This window comes from Elephantulus edwardii, unplaced genomic scaffold (genome assembly GCF_000299155.1).
Source record: "Elephantulus edwardii isolate Elephantulus edwardi_28Jun2011 unplaced genomic scaffold, EleEdw1.0 scaffold00133, whole genome shotgun sequence".
Taxonomy (NCBI): domain Eukaryota; kingdom Metazoa; phylum Chordata; class Mammalia; order Macroscelidea; family Macroscelididae; genus Elephantulus; species Elephantulus edwardii.
In genome coordinates, this window is record NW_006399883.1 from 6,751,792 (window position 1) to 6,770,788 (window position 18,997).

The following is an 18,997-nucleotide window of genomic DNA, read 5'->3' on the forward strand; positions in this document are numbered from 1 at the left end:
CATGGTTCTCACATTCCATGTCCCAATCACCAGTGTCTGCTTACAACTGTTCCTCTTCCTTTGTATTTCCATGCTTGAAAACTCAACCTCCTTTGCCATCTCTGTTATCTAAATGTTGTACATAGGGTTTTCAGAGGCCTGCTATTTCAGAAGTGGTTGGCCAATCCTTCTTCCTAGTCTGTCTTATCTACTCTACTCTGTGAAGAGTACAGCCCAGAAAACCATACGGGACAGCTCTGCCCTATCGTGAAGCTCATGCAGGGTTACTATGAGTTGAAATTAACTTGATAACATGCCCAAAACAACATGTCAGCAGCAACATATCCTGATGTGTTTATTTTTCAAGTTTTTAATAATTTTTATCTCTTTATAAAAGTAGTATATTCGTTACACTAACATATACACAGTACATTATTAACCTACTAGTGATTCAAAAGAGAAATCACAGACAAACAAGTCTGTACTGGAGGAGGTGCAAGCAAGTGCTCCCTAGAGGAAAGCATGGTGAAACTTCATCTCACATCCTTTCGGCATCTTGTCAGTAGGGGCAGATCCTTAGAAAAAGTCTGTCCTGGAGAGGGTGAAACCAAGCTGCTCCCTAGAGGCATGGTTTTTGAGGTTCTATCTCACATACTTTGGGCACATGGCCAGAAGGGACCAGTCCCTGGAGAAGGACGTCATGCTTGGAAGGGTGGAGGGACAGTGTAGGAGAGGGAGACCCCGGATGAGATGGATTGACTCATGGGAGTCATGGGAGCCATGGGATTAGGTCTGTTGGGGAGGATGAGATTGGCTCAGATTTCAGAGCTAGTGTATATAGGGCTGCTATGAGTCACAGGAGACTCAATGGCACGTAACAACAACAACTGGAGGAGATCCAGCAAAAGAGAGGACAACTCTGAGATGGACTGGCATGCCAGAGAGTGTGAGGATGGTCCAGAACAGGGCAAAGTCTAGTCTGTTGTCCACAGGCCTGCTATGAATCCCAGTCAACTTGAGGGCGCCCAACAACAACACTTATCACCTTTTAGGAACTATTCATTTGCTTTACAAACTCTTTAGGGAGCTTCTGCTGAGGCACAAATATCCATGCAGCAGGTTCTCAGACACCCAGGGTTTCTTTCCTTCACACTAGGGCCTCTTACAAGAAGAAGCATCATAAGTCCTCTAGAAGAAAGTGATCCTTCATGGGGACTGTAAGCTGAAAGGCAGGCTTGCCCCCAAAGTACCCACAAATCTTATCACTCCTCAGAAGCGGCCAGTGGCCTGCAACCAAAGAAAGGGCCCATCGATCACAGGGCTCTGGCATCGCCCCTTCAAGGAAGAAGAAAGTCAGGACATCTCCATTCCGTACTACTTGGCACTTTCAGTGGTTTGAGGTTGATTCCTGGCTGAGAAGCCCTGTGAGTACAACAGACCACTCACTGCTGGAAGACGACTGGAATTTGTTCTGAAAAACCAGCCAACTGCCCCTCACCCTCACTGCTCTGCCCTCTCTGAGTGTCAGAGCTGGATGCAGGATTTTCCAAAGCAAAACACAGCTTCATCCCCAGTGTTTCAAGTAGATGAGAGAAGACCCTGGAAATTTTTTTTTAAATATTTACAGATTTTCTGCATCTGAAAGAGAGAAAAAAAATTCTCACTGCTGTTGAGTTGGAGGTCATAGATGACCCTCCAGTGTGTTTTCTGAGGCTATAAATTGCACAGAATCATACTATCTTTCCATTAAGGAGCTGTCGATGGATTTGAATCAGCCCCCTTTGAACCAGCAGGACAACTCTCTGTAGACTATAGACTATGGTGGCCTGGAGGTGCAGCATTGCCTAATTTACTGACAAATGTTGGTGGACTTACATTTTTGTTCAGGAACTTGCCCTGGTACCTGTGGTTCAGGTGGATAAGCTCAGCTGCACCCTCCTGCTGCCCATTCACCCATTTGCCAACATACTTGCTGCCCGTCTCCGCGTAGACATAGGTGCCTTGCCCGTGCCTGGTAAGACAAGGAGCGTGCCATCATTTTGTTCCACTGCAGTGAAAACTGAAATTTTTTGCAGTGCATCACTTAAGGGTGGCTTCCCTTGAGGCTAGGCTCACACACTTGTTGTTTGTTTTCTGTATCTGAAGACACCTCCTGCTCAGTGTTCCCCAGCGAAGTAGACTGTCAGGCGCCTACCATAAGGACAGGCTTCTACTGAGGGACAGACACAGCCATGGTGAATCAGGTGATTCCCAAGCTACTGAGAGCAATGGTTCTCCCTCGCCTTACAACCTGGTGCTCGTGGTGTCACACAGACTCGCCCATGCACTTTGCCACAGAGGGGAGACAAGCGCTTGCAGCACTGGGGCCGCCTTTCTATACGTGTTCAGTGACATTTCATCTAGAAGTACTGCCTTGAACCAAGAGTTTTCCACTGCCTCACAGACTAAGGGGCTTTTGTCATAGTTCAATTTCTTAACTGGTAGAAACAACCATGTATAACAGTTGCTGTTAGTTGCCATCGAGGCAGTCTTGACTCAGGATGGCCCCATGTGTGTCAGAGAAGAATGGGACTCCACAGGGGTTGTGCCTGCTTTTTCAGACGGCATTCATTAAGCCTTTCTTCCAAGGTGCCAGTGCACTCAAGATCCTATTCCTTCAGTCAGCAGCTGAGCATGTTAACTGTTTTTACCCCAGGACTTCCATACAAGGGTACAGGTCCTCATATTTTTATCACATGAATAAATGTACAAAGCTGAAGATAAAAACCAAACCTCTGATGAAAAAGCCAGTCTCCCGTGTAGGTGTCATTGTTGACATAGTAGTATACGCCGTGGCCATGTCTCTGGTCATCCGCCCACTCTCCTGAAAGAGACAACACAATCCAGCCCTGGTGAGGAGAAAGAGTACCACCCTGGCCATGTCCCTGGGTGAGGCCCCCAGCAGAAGGAGGATTAACTGTACAGCCCGTGCAGCTTCTGCTGTATGCCTTGTATAAGCTCTAACAGGCTTTGGAAATGTAGCAGAAGAGGTCTCAGCAATGGCAAAGGTTATTGCCTCGTCCGCCTCCTCGGCCGTGAAGTTCCTCTGCCCTCTTTCTCACACGTTGGACTGCACAGAGTGGCTGTGGCCAGTTAGGGAGCTGCTGGTTAAGGGAGGCCTGAGCCAGGATCCCTGGTGCAAGTCTGTACATAGAAGGTAAATAGTGTGAGTTACGTCACCTGTGTGTACTGACAGCAAGCTCCACAGGGGATCAACAGCAGATAAAGGGTTCAAAGTCAAGTGAGTCTTCTCCTGTCCCAACGCCACATGCCCTTACCCTCGTGTGCTCAGTCATCCAAGGCCAGGGCTTTGGTCCTTGACTACATATCAGCATTCAGTCTATTTCCCACTCAGATCCCACATACTTTTGCAGCTCATTGCCCTGGAAGTCTCACCTACACACTATTTCCATTCACCTGGATACAGGCCTTTTCCACATGAGCTCCTGCTGGGACTCACTGAATGGCCTTGTCACTACCTCCATATAGGCATTTCCTAATGGCTTGCTCAAGACTTGATATGAAACACAAAAACTGGCAAAGATACTATGAAATTTATAACACATGTCTAGAGTATGGAAAAGGATTAATACTACATAACAGCACAACTACTTCTTAGGGCTCCCTACGCTGTTATCTTTCAGAACAAAATCAATAGATTTTCCCCCCCATTGGAACTGTTGACTAGGTTTGAACTACCAACTCAGTAGTTGGCATCTGAGAGCTTATCTGTTCTACCACCAGGGCTAAATACAGAAGACATTTCTAAAATTTGTTCTCATACAGAGAGACATTAAAAAAGTATCAGCTTTCAGGAATACAGAACAGTTAGTTGAGAGACTTGTCACATATTAATAAAAATTCCTTTGAAAAAAGAAGAAGTTCAAGCGGCTCTGAAGGAACTGGCAAAAAACAAGGCCCGAGGAATTAATAGAATACTGATTGACATATTTAAAAAAACAGATGCAGTGTTTGCTTCAGCAGCACATATACTAATATTGGAACAATACAGAAAAGATTAGCATGATCCCTGAGCAAAGATGACATGCGAATTTGTGAAGAATTCCATATTTGAATGTATGATTGATTTTTGAAATTGTTTTTTATTACGTGTCGAGTCACTTGTGACTCATAGAGACGCTATGTACAGTAGGCCTGAACCCTGCTCTATCCTGTGCCAACCTTATTGTCTCTGACACACCTATCCTCATTATCCCAGTCACTGAATCAATCCATTTCATTGATTATCTTCCTCTCCTGTGCTGTCCCTCCACCCTCCCAAGGATGATATCCCTGTCCAAGGACTGGTCCCTCCTTGCAACATGTCCAAAGTATGTCAGAAGAAGCTTCAGAATCCTTGACTACAAGAAGCAGCCTGCTTTCACCCTCTCTAGGTTGAATCTGTTTGTTCTCCTGGCAGTCCATGAGTATATTCAGTACTCTTCTCCAGCACCACAGCTCAAAGGCATCAATTTTTGAAGTACATATGAATATCATTGGTGATGTCAGATGGATCCTGGCTGAAAGTAAGGAAGACCAGAAGAATGTCTATTTGTGCTTTATTGAGTGTGCAGAGGGGTTTGACTGTGTGGATCATGACAAGTTGTGGCTGACACTGAGAAGAATGAAAATCCCAGAGCACTTGATTGTGCTCATGAGGAACCTATACCTGGACCAGGAGGCTGTTGTGTGAACAGAGCAGGGGAGCACTGCACAGTTTGGAATTGGGAAGGGAGTGCATCAGGGATGTATTCTATCTCCATACCTGTTCAATCTATATGCTGAGCAAATTATTCGAGAAGCTAGACTCTATGAAGAGGAGTGTGGTATCAGGAATGGAGGGAGACTCATCAATAACCTGCATCATGCAGATGACACAACCTTGCTTGCTGAAAATAAGGAGGGTTTGAAGCGCTTGCTGCAGAAGATCAAAGAATGCAGCCTTCAGTATAGATTGTGTCTCAATATCAAGAAAACAAAGGTTCTTACTACTGGACCAACAGCCCGTGTCATGATGGATGGAGACAACATTGAAACTGTCAACAGCTTCATGTTGCTTTAATCCACAATTAACACCCTTGGTACAAGCTGTCAGGAAATAAGGGAATGCATCGCACTGGGAAAATCTGCAGGTAGGGACCTTTCCAAATTATTGAGTAGTGATAGTGGTTTGAGGACTAAGGTATGCCTGATTCAGGACATGGTCTTTCTGATTACTAGCTATGCATCTGAGACCTGAACAAAGAATAAGGATGACAGAAAAAGAATTGATGACTTTGAGCTATGGTATTGAAGAACCCTGAACATTCTATTGATGGCAAAAAAAAACAAAAAAAAAAAAACCAAACAAACAACAACACCCAAATAGATATGTCTTGGAGAAGGTGCAGCCAGAATGCTGTTTGGAGGCAAGAATGATGAAGCTTCATTTCACATACTTTGGACATGTTGCTAGGAGGTGTTATTGCTTGGAGAGGGACATGATGTTGGGAAAGATAAAAGGTTGGCGAAGGAGAGGAAGACCCTCAACCTGGTGGATTGACAAGGTCACTGCTGCAATGGGCTCTTGTGTGCCAGGAAGTGTGTGAGGATGGCACAAGACAGGACTGGTTTCAGATCTTTGTTCATAGGGTCCCAATGAGTCGTACTCGACTCGATGGCACCTAACAACAACATGAATGTATGTATAAGGTAGTTTGTATAATACAATGTCTCAAGCTTTGAAATAAAAAAAACAAGCAAACAGATATAGCTCTAGACATGCTCACCAGGTTGTGCCAAGAAATCTGGAGGACAACCACCTGGCCAATTGACTAGAAGAGATGCATATTTAAAACAATATTACTAATAACACATGCAAGCAAATTCTTGATTGATGCAAGATCATCCCGAATCAAATGGAACATTACACTGACAGAGAACTACTGGAAATATAAACTGAGTAAAGAAGAGGCTGTGGTGCTAGGGATATAATTTGTGATGACAAATGTCAGATGGATCTTGGCTGAAAGCAGAGAGTACCAGAGGAAGGTCTATCTGTGTTTCATTGACTATGGAAAGTCATTTGACTATGTGGATAACACCAAATTGTGGCTAACCTTGAGAAGAATAGGAATCCCAGGATACTTGATTGTGTTCATGCAAAACCTATACTTGGACCAGTAGACAGTTGTCAAAACAGAGCAGAGAAACACTGCATGGTTCAAAATCAGGAGGGGAAAGTATCAGGGATGAGTCCTGTCTCCATACCTTTTCAATCTATAAGTGGAAGAGATAATTTGGGAGGCTGGACTTTATGAGGAGGAATGGGGCATCAGGATTGAAGGAAGACTCATCAATTACCTGAATTAGGCAGACGACACAACTTTACTTGCTGAAACTGAGGAGGGCTTGAAGCATTTACTGCAGAGGGTCAAGGACTCTAGTCTCAAATATGGATTAAAGCTCAATATGAAGAAAACAAAAATTCTCACTAATGGGACAATTGGCAGCATCATGATAGATGGGAAAGAGATGAGATTGTTAATAATTACAGCTTGGTTGGTTCCACAATCAACACTTGTTAGTTAGGAACACAGCAGTTAGGAAATCAAAAGACAAAATGCATTAGAAAAATCTGTTGTCAAGGATCTTTCCAGAATTCTAAAGAGCAATGATATCAGTCGAAAGAGTGAAGTGCACCTGATTGAAGGCATGGTCTTCACAATTACCTCTTATGCATCAGAAAGCTAGACAATGACCAAAAAGGACAGAAGAAGACTCAAAGCCCTTGAGTTGTAGTGCTGGAGAAGAGTATTGAACATACCATGGACCGTCATGAGAACAAACAGGTCTGTCTGGGAGAGGGTGAAACCAAGCTGTTCCTTGGATGCAAGGATTTTGAGATTTTGTCTCACATACTTTGGGCATGTTGCCAGGAGGGAACAATCCTTGGAGAAGGATATCACGCTTGGAAGAATGGAGGGACAGTGCAGAAGAGGAGGGCCCTGGATGAGATGGATTGACAAGTAATCCATTTGATGGGTAAGTAATGAGAGTAACCAGGTGTAGCCAGAGATAGTGAGAATAGTCCAGGATAGGGAAGGCTTCAGAGTTATTGTGTATGCATTGTGATCAACTCAATGGCAGCACATAATAACAACAACAACAAAATGGAATTATCCAAGCAGTGAGTGTTTAAATAAATAAATTCCAACATTTAGTGACAAAAGGGTGTTTCTACACATTTCTCCAAATCAATCTAATATTTATTCAGCAACTATGATATCCTATGATATTCATGGTTTGTTGTTTTGTTGTTGTATGTTGTATACCAGAGAGTTGGAACCAACCCATAGCTGACCCTCCAGTGGGTTTTCAGAGGCAGTTAATTGCACAAGAGGGATTGCCCATCCTTCTCCTGTGGAGTAGCTGGTGGCCTTGAACTGCGTGCCCTTGGGATTGCAATGTGTCTTCTTGCCACTAGGCCATGGTACTTAAACAATAAACAAAGCTACAAAGTCAATTCAGACTTACAGTAATCCTGTAGAGAAGGAGCAGCAAAACTGATGGTTTTGAGCTGTAGTGTTAGATAAGGGTACTGAATATCCATGGACTTCCAAGAGAACAAACAAGTGTCTTGGAGAAAATTCAACCAAGGTGCTCCTCAGAGACAAGAATGGTGAAACTTCATCTCACACGCTTTGGACATATTATCAAGAGGGGCCAGTCCTTGGAAAAAGAAATCATGCTAGATGAGTTGTAGTCAACTCCATGGCACCAAAAACCACCACCACCACCACCATAGGCAGCTCTGTAGAACTGCCATATTGAGTTCTAAGGAACTCTAATGTGTGGACCACAGGGTGTTGCTCTCCTAATCGAGAGGCTTTGTCTCCAGCACTTTGACTCCCACTGCTCTATGGGAGAAACAAGGGCAGCCTCTTCCGTTTGTGATTTACAGCCTGAGAAACCCAATGGAGGGACACTGTGGATGAAACCAACTTGATGGCACTGAGTCTAAGTTTGAGAATAGAGTTTTCAAGAATATACATCTTTATAGAAGCATACTGATCTCTCTTTCTCCCACTTAATGTGCAAAACCAAACCAAATCTCTTGCCAGGTTTAGAACCTCTGCCTTGGTGTCTCCTTGATGTTAGAAGAACATCTTAGTCACATCAGGAGTAAGTACATGGAGGCAATTGTGAGGTGAATAAGGAAACAAGGACCTTCCTAAGACACTCGGTGAGCATGTAAGGAATGGTGGCAGCAATAGGAAAAGGCAACTGAGCAAGGGAAAAGGTCTCCCAGACAAGAAGCCTACATTAGAACCACTGGGTCTAAAAATACAACGTGTTAATTAGAAGAGGGGTTGGTCAGAAGTGGAACATTGTAAAAAGAACATTGAGGAGACAGATGGTAAAAACCAGGTTCTGTGAAATCAGTTCTGACATATGACTATTCCTGGGCTCCACAGGGTTTTCAATGGCTGATTTGAGGAAGATTATCAAGCCTTTCTTCTGAACTTCCAACTTTTTCTTTAAGCAGCTAAATATGTGAATCATTTGCATGACCCAGGAACTAGGGTGAATGTTAACTCCAGCCCCATTGCCATCAAGTCAATCCTGATTCCACCATCACAGTCCAACCCCTTCCCAGGTCTATGCTCATCCCTCAGCCTCCTCTGTCACTAGTTTTCCAGCAGATTGACTCACAGGAGAGTGTGCTGGTCACAGAACAGCCACATTTCCCACTTTGGAGTCATTAGTGAAAAGGCAGTCTGATTTTTCTGCCCAGCCGATGAATCTAAGAATGCAAGGTGCATCTGAATGACTGGCTAATCGAGAAAATGTTAAATGCTCTCTTTAGAAGGGGAATCCCAGAAAGCCTGATAGTGCTCATGCAAAACCTATACTCAGACCTGGAGGCCACTGTCAGAACAGAGCAAGGAAACACTGCATGGTTCAAAATCAGAAAAAGAATGTGTCAAGGATGTGTCTTGCCTCCACATCTTTTCAATCCGTATGCAGAACAGATTATTCGAGGGGCTGGACTTTATGAGGAAGAATGCAGAGTCAAGATTGGAGGAAGACTTACCAATAATCTATGTTATGTAGATGACACAATCTTACTTTGAAACTGAGGATGGCTTGAAGCACTTGCTTCAGAGGATCAAGGACTTTTAGTCTCCAATATGGATTGAAGCACAACATCAAGAAAACGAAGATTCTCACCACTGGGCCACTTGGCAACATCATAGATGGAGAAGAGATTACCAGTTCAGCTTGTTCAGTTCCATAAACCACGCTCTTGGCACCAGCAGTTAGGCAATAAAAAAGCAAATTACATTAGGAAAATCTACTGTCAGGGACCTCTCCACAGGGCTAAAGAGCAATGGTGTCAGTCCAGAGAGTAAGATGCACTTGATGCAGGCCCTGGTCTTCACAATTACTTGCAATGCATCAGACAGAAGAATTGATGCCTTTGAGTTGTGGTGCTGGAGAAGAGAATTGAACATACCACGGACTACCAAGAGAACTAAGAGATTTGTTCTGGAGAGGCTGAAACAAAGAGCAAGGGAACACTGCATGGTTCAAAATTGGGAAGGGCGTATGCCAGGGATGCATCCTATCTCCATACCTTTTCAACCTATATGCAGAAACAGATTATCCGGGAGGCTGGGCTCTATGAGGAGAAATGTGGGGTCAAGATTGGTGGACGATTTATCAACAATCTGCATTATGCAGATGACACAACCCTGCTTGCTGAAACTGAAGAGGACCTGAAGCACCTGCTGCAGAGTGTCAAGGACTGCAGCCTACAATATGGATTGAGGCTCAATGTCAAGAAGACAAAGATTCTCACCACTGAACCAATTAGCAGCATCAAGATGGATGGTGAAGAGATTGAGATTGTACACAGCTTTAGTTTGCTTGTCTCCATAGTCAACAGTCTTGGCACCAGCAGCCAGGAAATTAAAAGACGCATTGCCATGGGAAAGTCTGCTATTAGGGACCTCTCCAAAGTACTGAGGAGCAATGGTGTCTCTCTGGAGTCTAAGGTGCGTCTGATACAGGCTATGGTCTTCGCAATCACTTGTTATGCATCAGAGAGTTGGACAATGACCAAGGAGGATAGAAGGAGAATTGATGCCTTTGAGCTGTGGTGCTGGAGAAGAGTATTGAGAATACCATGGACTGCTAGGAAAACAAACAGATTTGTCCTGGAAAGGGTTAAACCGGGTGGCTCCTTGGAGGCAAGGATTCTGAGGCTCCATCTAACATACTTTGGACATGTTGTGAGGAGAGACCGGTCCTTAGAGAGGGACATCATGCTTGGGAGGGTGGAGGGACAGCGCAGGAGAGGAAGGCCCTCTATGAGGTGGATTGATTCAGTGACTGGGGTAATTGGGATGGGAGTGTCAGAGACGGTGCGATTTGCACAGGACAGAGCGGAGTTTAGGGCTGTTGTACATAGGGTCGCTATGAGTTGCAAGCGACTCGATGGCACATAACAACAACATCTCACTTACTTTGGCCATGTATCCAGGAAACACTAGTCTTTGGAGAAGGATATCATGCTTGGAAGGATGGAGGGACAGGACAGGAGAGGAAGAGCCCGGACGAGATGGATTGATACAATAACTGGGCCAAAGAAGATAGCTGTGTCAAAACCAGTGAGATTGGCTCAGGACAGAGAAAGACTCAGAGCTATTGTGCATAATAGAGCCACTTTGAATCATGGTGACTTGATGGCACATAACAACAACAAACTTGCATTTCAATATTCACAAACAAGTTTGATTATGAAAGGCAAAACCTTTGCAACACAAAACAAATACGAAACTTGTCTTGGCATGACATTTTACCTTCATATCGTGATCCATCCGGATATATGAAAGTGCCTTGACCATGCTTTTTATTTTTGACATATTCTCCAATGTAGCGGGCACCATTTTTAAATCTGTAAGTTCCCTGAAATACATTAATTATGCAGTTTATATCATTCCGATATGTCCTGCTCACCAATAGATTCAACACCCAGCCAGAAAAACCCTTCACTCAGTGATGGTTCTTACATGGCCATGTCTTTTACCAAATTCGTAACTCCCCTCGTAGGTGTCCCCATTGGAAAGTCTGGCTCTCCCGTGCCCATGCCGCTCACCTGCATTGTTCCTCTCCCCCTCATACTCCTAGGGAGAGAAACAGAGAGAGTCACAGCTACCATTTCATCAGCACACCGCGTCTGCTAAGCATTTTAGAAACACTTTTTATGGAGGCATTTGGATTATGATGTTGGGAAAGAACACTGAATTTACCATGGATTATAATTGGTAGCAGGAACAAATCTCTTTTGGAAGAAATGCAGCCATACTGCACCTTATAAGTGAAAATGATAAGACTTTGCCTCACCTACTGTGGACATGGTATCAGGAGTGACCAGTGCCTGGAGACGGGCATCATGCATGGAAAAGCAGAGGATCAGTAAAGAAGAAGACCCTCCCTGGGATGGACTGGTGAGGATGACCATGGATTGGGTAGCATTTCACGTCATTGTACTTGGGTTTGCTATGAGTAGGGATCTACTCAGTGGTACCTCACAACAACATTCCAATGAATCCTCTTACTTTTCTATACCATGTAAAAGTTCCCTTAGCTTATAGGGGAGGTTAAGTGACCAGGCCTGGGCAAGATGAAGCATTGCCTTTCAAGGCCTCACAACTAGTGGCTTCTCATGGTGGACACTACCTTCTTTTCAACATTTGCATTTTCAATTTGCTATGATAATCCCCCAGGAGTAAAGCCAACCAATTTGAGAAAATTACCAGGTGCTCTGAGGCTTAGTCTTCACAGGAATATGTTTGAAATAGTGTATGCAGGTGAAACAGGTCCAAACCTCAACAAACAGAGTACTCATTTATTTCCTCTGAAATCTTGGACTAGGGAGTTCTGGTTGCCTATTGGCAAGAAGCTGTGCTGCAATCCGAAAGGCACATGGTTTGAAGCCACCAGCCGCTCCATGGGAGAATGATGGACAATCTCCGCTTGTGCGATTAACTGCCTCTGAAAACCCACTGGAGGGTCAGCTATGGGTCGGTTCTGACTCTATGGTAAACAACAATAATCTTGGACTTCCTGTCTTACTTGTTGATAATGTCAACTATGAAGGGCTGAGATTAAAGAGTGATGAGGAACCTTGACTGCCTTTTGGGAAGGATTGGAAGTCAATTGGGACCTTTGAATGTATCTTTCATAACCGAGTTAAAAAATTATCTAATGATGCTTTTTACCATCTATACATAAACTGGAAGCAGGAGTGGCATCTACTTCTTAAATAACATGCCTCCGGAAGCTCTACGAACTTTGATAAATGTCGCTAGTTGTAGAGGGGCTTTAGGTCTTTTGTTCATATGGTTGCTATGAGTCATGCTCGACCCAAAGGCAATCAACAACAACAACAATCCTGGACTTAAAATGCAACGAGCTTTTCCCTCTGAAGAAGCTACAATGAAGAGCAGGATGTTAGGAGGGAGGAGCTAGAGAATAAACTGAGCTCCTCAGGGTTGAAAAACGAATCGTCTAACTCAATTTACCTGGTTGTGCAAATAACCAACAACATAGCTGCTAAGTGAAAGGCTGGAAGTTGAGTGTGTTTGAGATACCTCAGAAGAAAGGCATGGCAATATACTTCTTAAAAAAAATTCCACTAAATAACCTCTGGGATAAAATTCTACATTGACAAATATACAGTCACCATGAGTTGGGGATGACTCCTTGACACAGAGACTGTGACAACAGGCCTGAGTGTGTCAGAAATTGTGAAGATGGCACAGAACAGGACAGTATTTAGATCAGTTATTCAAAGGGCCACTATGTGTCATACTATACAGCACCTAACAATAACAACAACTGTAACCATGGCAACAGGGGGGAATAGATATTAGGAGACATTGGTGGTTCAGTGATTGAATTCTTATTTTCCATGTAGGAAACATGTCCCTCCAGGACCTCCCAGGATGGCAGGGGAACCACAGAGAGAGAGAGGACAGCTGCAGCCTGGGCCAGGGAGGTCTGAGGAAGATTTCTGAGGGTTTTGAAGAAACCATAGTCAGCTGGAGCTGGACATGCAGATCAGGTTTCCTAGGCTGGAGGGATAGTGTTGGAGGAGCAAAGAGCAAAGAGTGAAGGAGATGCTTCAGAGAGAGGATCAATGAAAAACAGAGGTATAGGAGGAAGCCAGGATACTTGCCTCCCCGAGAATTTATCATAAAGGAAGAATGTTATTGGGCTATGAGAAGCCATCAAAAACATCAACAATTTAACAATATCCAAGTGGCAGTGTCTGGAGAAATCACATGTCTGGATATAAAGATGCAGGAATCACATGGGGAAGCAAATGCCATAGGAATGAGGAGAGGCTTGATCATTGTAAGAGAAACTTCACTCTGCTGGGTTATCCGTGTGGTCCTTGGCCTTGACCTCCTGAGAGAGTCTAGTTGCTGTGTCTTTGCTCAGCTGGGAACTCCTAAGGGCAGGCTCTGATTTTCCCAGCATTCATGCAGATGTCTTTCACGTCATTTTTTACCTCACCTTGACCACTCCTTCCTTAAGTCCACTGATGACACTTAAGAATGATGTTTGGAGCACAATAATTACCAGTTCTTAATAGCCTCCCTGTTAGACCACAATAAAGGACACAATTTTCATTTTCTACAACACTGTCCTAGCCCAGGTTATTATTAATTCGAGCTAATGCCTGATTCCACAATTCAGCACATACAGCCCGGCTTTCCTCACAGCTCTTGACCATATTACTGTCTACATCATGTAAAACTGGAATCAAAGAAATCACTTTAGAATTGCTAACCTAAGAATAAAAACACCAATTTTAGTACTGTGACATGAGTTTCTATGCTAGTACACTAGTTTCCATTTTAAGTAGTTAGGCCTATGGATTTTATTCTGCAAATCACTGTCATGAATAGCCATCAATGCATCTTTATGTTACATTACCAGTGAAATAGCTGGAAGAACACATCTAATTTCTTTAAAGTGCTCTCAATTGTGTTACTTGCTGCACCTTTCATCATCTATGATGTTAACAGGACACTGTACCTATATTAAAAGGGCCAAGAGTAATGCCTTTTTGTTGAACATGTCTATAGAGTTCATAGAAATGCTGAAATTTGTCAAACAGCCCTTCCAAAAATTATCACTGAAAAATAGACAAATAAATTGATATGCCTAATTTCTTAAAAAAAAAAATAAACAAGGAGCAGGTTCTGGACCTGAGCAAAGGGAATAAGAAGCTGTAGCTATTTGCCATATTGTCATTTCTGACTCAATAGTGACCCCATATGTGCAGAGTGGAACTAGAGTTTTCACAGATGTGACCTGTCAGTAATAGATTGCAAGACTGTCTTCCTAGGTACTTCTGCATGGGGTCAAACAGCCAACCTCTCCATGTAACCATTTGTTCTATTCAAGAACTCTGTCCAGGGGAGTTCTGGTGGCCTAGTGGCAAGGAGCTGCAACAATCCCAGAGGCACACGGTTCGAATCCACCAGATGCTCTGCCGGGGAAGGAGGGACAATCTCCTCCTGTACCAGTCAGATCCGATTTGACGGTACACTCACATAAAAATAAAATAAAAAAAGATTTTTTAAAAAAAATAACTCTGTCCAGTGAACAGTGGATCCTTGAAAGGTGGATATATATACTGGACTAGCCACTTCCATGTAGTTGATGTTCAAGTTCCACATTTGGGGCTTGGCTCCACCGAAAAGTAGAAAAAATAAGGGGCCTCCTCTCCTCTAAACATTAGTTTAAAATACTTATCAATAAGTAAAAAATAAGTTAGTCACAAAGGGTCTCTATTTTTACAAAATACCTAGAATAGGTAAGTAAACACAAGCCCAAGTTCACTAGTGGTCCCCAAAAGTGGGTAGGAAGGGTATACAGGGCTCTGCTCTGGAAACACAGAAATTCTGTTAATGATGATGAAAAAAAAAATGGAAAGAAGTAACAGTGACAGCTGAACAATTAACGTCATTGACTTATACATGGAAAGAATGATGGAAATTATGTAATTACCACAATTTAAGAACAAATTCACTCCATCTATGGCAATTTAAAAACACACACACACACCAAAAAAAAAACCACACTGGGGAGAAGAGAAGCAGGAAGGCAGGAGGTTCTTTAAGCTCTCAGACAAAGTGGTCCTTTTCAATAATGCCTCCAAGCCAGCCTCAATTCCAAGAAGCCAGTCAGTTAGGAATGAAGCAAGAACATGTCATTCTAGGTCTACATAGTAGTATCTCCAGCAGTGAGTGATAAGTTCCTTGGGAAAATGAATTGCAAGACTTTGTCTCACATACTTTGGCCACTAATAGGATGGACCAATCTTTGCAGAAGTATCATGATTGGTAAAAAAACTCTCATTTCCTTGGAGTCTGAATACATTCATGGCTGACCCTCCAGTTGGTTTCGTAGGCTGTAAATCACACTAGAAGAGACTGTCCATCTTTCTCCCAATAATCTGTTGGTAGGTTCAAGATGCTGATTGGTTTCAGCTGCCAGAGAAGTTAGCAAAGCAACCCCCTATGGACTAAGCCATCGGAGCTCCCTCTACTATAGACTGGAACCAAGCCCACAGCACCTAACAACATCTCTCTATCTCTGGACCCAAGTCCTCTCAGCACTTCTTGGAGGTTGTCAAGAGATATGTTCTCTCCTTGTCGATCATCCCTTGTCACTACTTCAATGCAGGGGCCAATGCAGTCCTTGTAACCCTAGCTGGGCTGCATGGCGACTGTAGTGCTGGTACCCTGGTCCCACTTCCTCTCCAGTCTGCTCATAGCTCGATTACAGAAATAATTGATTCAAAGACTGCTGGCATTTGGGAACTGGGGGATCTAAGAAAATTGCCTCCATAGAGACTGAGCATGGGGTAGAGAGGGAACTCAAACTTTGACTTGGAAACTACCTTTCAAAGAGGAAAGGGGGACTGGACGAATGGGAAAAAGGGGATTAGCAACTGGAGATCTTAAGGGTTCACCTTTCACCATTACTTCAAAGTAGGGGCGCAGATGGTCCTAGTAACCAAGGCTGGGCTGCGAGGGCATTGAGATCCTGATTCTCCGGTCTCAACGTCTCCCTCCCTGTGCAACAACTCTAGATCCCTGGACTCTCACCCCAAGATCATTTTCTCTCTCCTCCTCCAACTCCTCCGAACCCAGATCCGACATGGTCTCCCTTCAGCGTGAGTCCTGGCCGCCGCCGAGGCTTACACAGCTAAATTTCTATCCCTTTAGGCACCTGCAGCCAGCACCCTCGCGTCCGCAGTTGCCTGGGTGATGAGCCTGACCCTCCTGGCTGGAGAGGGCCGCGCCAGGAAAAGGCGGAGCTAAAGGGGTAGGGCGGGGCCAGTAACAGCCATAGGCTACTGTCCCCGCAATGGAAGGGTACATCCACCAATCACTGTCCTAGAACAGGAGAGGCCCCGAGGGAGCGAACCGCAAGCGAAGTGGAGCTGTCGGGTGGCTGTCCTGACACCCCAGCACTTTGACGGTAACCTGCGCCTTTGTCTCTAGCCCCTGTGCTGTTTGGTGCAGTAGCAAGTGAAGCTGCAATGAAGAGCCATCATTGTAACTGAACCCCAGAGAGCATATGGGCAGCAGGTGCGTCAGGGCGTGCCTCAAGGGGGAGGCCCACCCCGAGGTCCTTGCGTCTTCAGGGCTTGACTTGCTCTTTCTTTTCTGAGTTTTGACCATTTGGTGCTGGCGTTCCAGGGGTGTGTTCACCGACATCTTTTATTTGCAAACCCCTCCACCATGATTGAGGAATCACCTCTGACAGTTTATAGCAGATGTGTGTGCACACTGACATCTACCAAGAGTCCACGTTCCTCCCTCAAAGCCCCTATAAATCCCAACCACTTTGCCGTCTTTCAAGGGCCTCTGACTGAGGTGTTCCAAACCATGCGCATTCACAGCATACAGATTCACTCATTAAATCCTGTCCTCCGGGCCTCTCTGTTACTGTCCTCTATATTCTTCTCATGCAGTCACCTGACATTCCTATCCAGTGGTATGTATATTCTCCTGTCCATGCTCTGTCCTCATCCTAGAAGCAGCCCCTCCTACGTCTGCCCTTCCCCACTGTCCTCTCACTAAACTCTGGAAATGTTACCTGCTGTTGAACTGCTTCAGGCTCATATGTCTATGAGCAAAACGCTACCGGGTCCTGCCCCATCCTCATAATTACTGATATGTCTGAGCACATTGGAGCCAGTGTGTCAATCCAGCTCATTAAAGGTCTTCCTCTTTTTTATAATTGTTGTATTGGTTTACAATAGTTTATATTGTGTTTCAAACATGTACATTGTTTTTGGGGGGGGGGTGCCTCCTCCCTTCACAAACCAAACTCTGAGACCTGGCGGTTTCCCCCTTTCCCATTCTTAAACCCCTCCCAACCGCCTACCCTTCCCTCTTTGACTATCCATAGACATCTTACTAGTTATTCTTCTGCTTTTACAGTAATGGTCTTACACAGTATTTGTTCTTATGCGCCCAAATTAGTTTACTCAGCATGATGATGCTTCCTCTTTTTTCTTTCTTTTTTTTTGTTCTTGCTAACCATCTCCGTTGCCAATTTGCCAGGCATGCCGTCCTTCCTCCAGGGAGTGGTCCTTCCCTACCGGCATGACTGAAGGTGAAGCCTTGCCACCCTCCCTTCTGAGGAGCTATATAGCTTCTAAACAAATTTGTTATTCTAATAGTCAATGGTGTATTAACTGTATTCACCAACACCATATTTCAAATATATAAATTCTTTTTTTAGTCTCTCATATTCTTTGCCCAGCTGTCACATGGATATGAAAGTGATTCAAAGACTATGGCTTGAGTCAAGCACAACTCGGTCTTTGAGGTGACATCTTTACCTTTTTAACACTTTAAATAAGCTTTGACAGCAGATTTTCTCAATGCTATGCAGCATTTTTTTTTTTTTACTGCTGTCTGTGGGTGTTCATTGTGAATCCACGTAAAATGAAATCCTTCTCAAAGTCAATCTTTTTCCAATTTATCATTATGTTGCTTCTGGTTCAATTTTCCCAGGATTTTTATTTTATCTTGTCAAGTAACCCCTTCCAAATTCAGGAAATAGACTGCTACTTAATCTCTAGATCCCCAGCCTTTGGTCCTCTAAGTCACTTCACACTCCTCCTCCACAAAGAAATCCACTGTAGGTCAAGAGTACTCAAGGGTCCCCATGAGAACAGTATCTTCTCAGATGTGTAGTACTTCATCCCCTCTCTATACATGCTTTGGAAGCAGGAGTGGCATGCACTTCCTAAACAACATGCCTCCGGAAACTCTATGAACTTTGATAAATGTCAATAGCTGTAGAGGGGCTTCAGGTCTTTTGTTCATAGTGTGGCTATGAGTTGTGCTCAACTCAAACGCAATCAACAACAACTATACATGTTGTGTGCTTCAGACAAACCAAACCATAAAAACTTCCTCATACAGATTCCTATCATTGTCCAATCCCAGGTCATTTCCATGATCATGAGCATGTTTAATCCATCACTGTAGTAATTTCTTTAAGCCATCTCCTTAAGGGTCTTCCCCATAACTAACCCTTTACCAAACAATTTTTATTAATATATAGTAATTATATTTATGCTCCTTAATTAATGATTAATGGGAGAGGATGAGCAATCTCCTCCTGTGTGATTAACTGCCTCTGAAAACTGTCCGGAAGGTCAGCTATGTGTTGGTTCCGACTCAACGATACACACAACAAATGAATGTGTTTTCATTATCATTTACTTCAAGGAACTTTTTTATTTCCTTCTGCATTTCTTTTATAACCCAATCATGTTTCAGCAGAGAGTTATTTAGCTTCCACATGGGTGGTTTTGTAAGCTTTACTCTTCTGTGGTTAATTTCTAATTTTATGGCATTGTGGTCTGAGAAAATACTTTGTATTATTT

The 18,997-nt window shown here is 43.7% G+C and overlaps 1 protein-coding gene across 1 annotated transcript in view; it reads right to left on the bottom strand.

The window, feature by feature from the left end:
* Window positions 1–16,247, bottom strand: part of RSPH1 (radial spoke head 1 homolog (Chlamydomonas)) — a 25,259-nt gene extending 9,012 nt beyond the window's left edge. The window contains exons 1-5 of the mRNA XM_006894047.1: window positions 16,194–16,247; window positions 11,076–11,189; window positions 10,866–10,971; window positions 2,752–2,842; window positions 1,855–1,990 (exon numbers count right to left, since the gene is read on the bottom strand). Coding sequence (XP_006894109.1) covers window positions 1,855–1,990; window positions 2,752–2,842; window positions 10,866–10,971; window positions 11,076–11,189; window positions 16,194–16,247 — 501 coding nt within the window. The remainder of the gene's footprint in view (window positions 1–1,854; window positions 1,991–2,751; window positions 2,843–10,865; window positions 10,972–11,075; window positions 11,190–16,193) is intronic.
* Window positions 16,248–18,997: the final 2,750 nt, after the last annotated feature.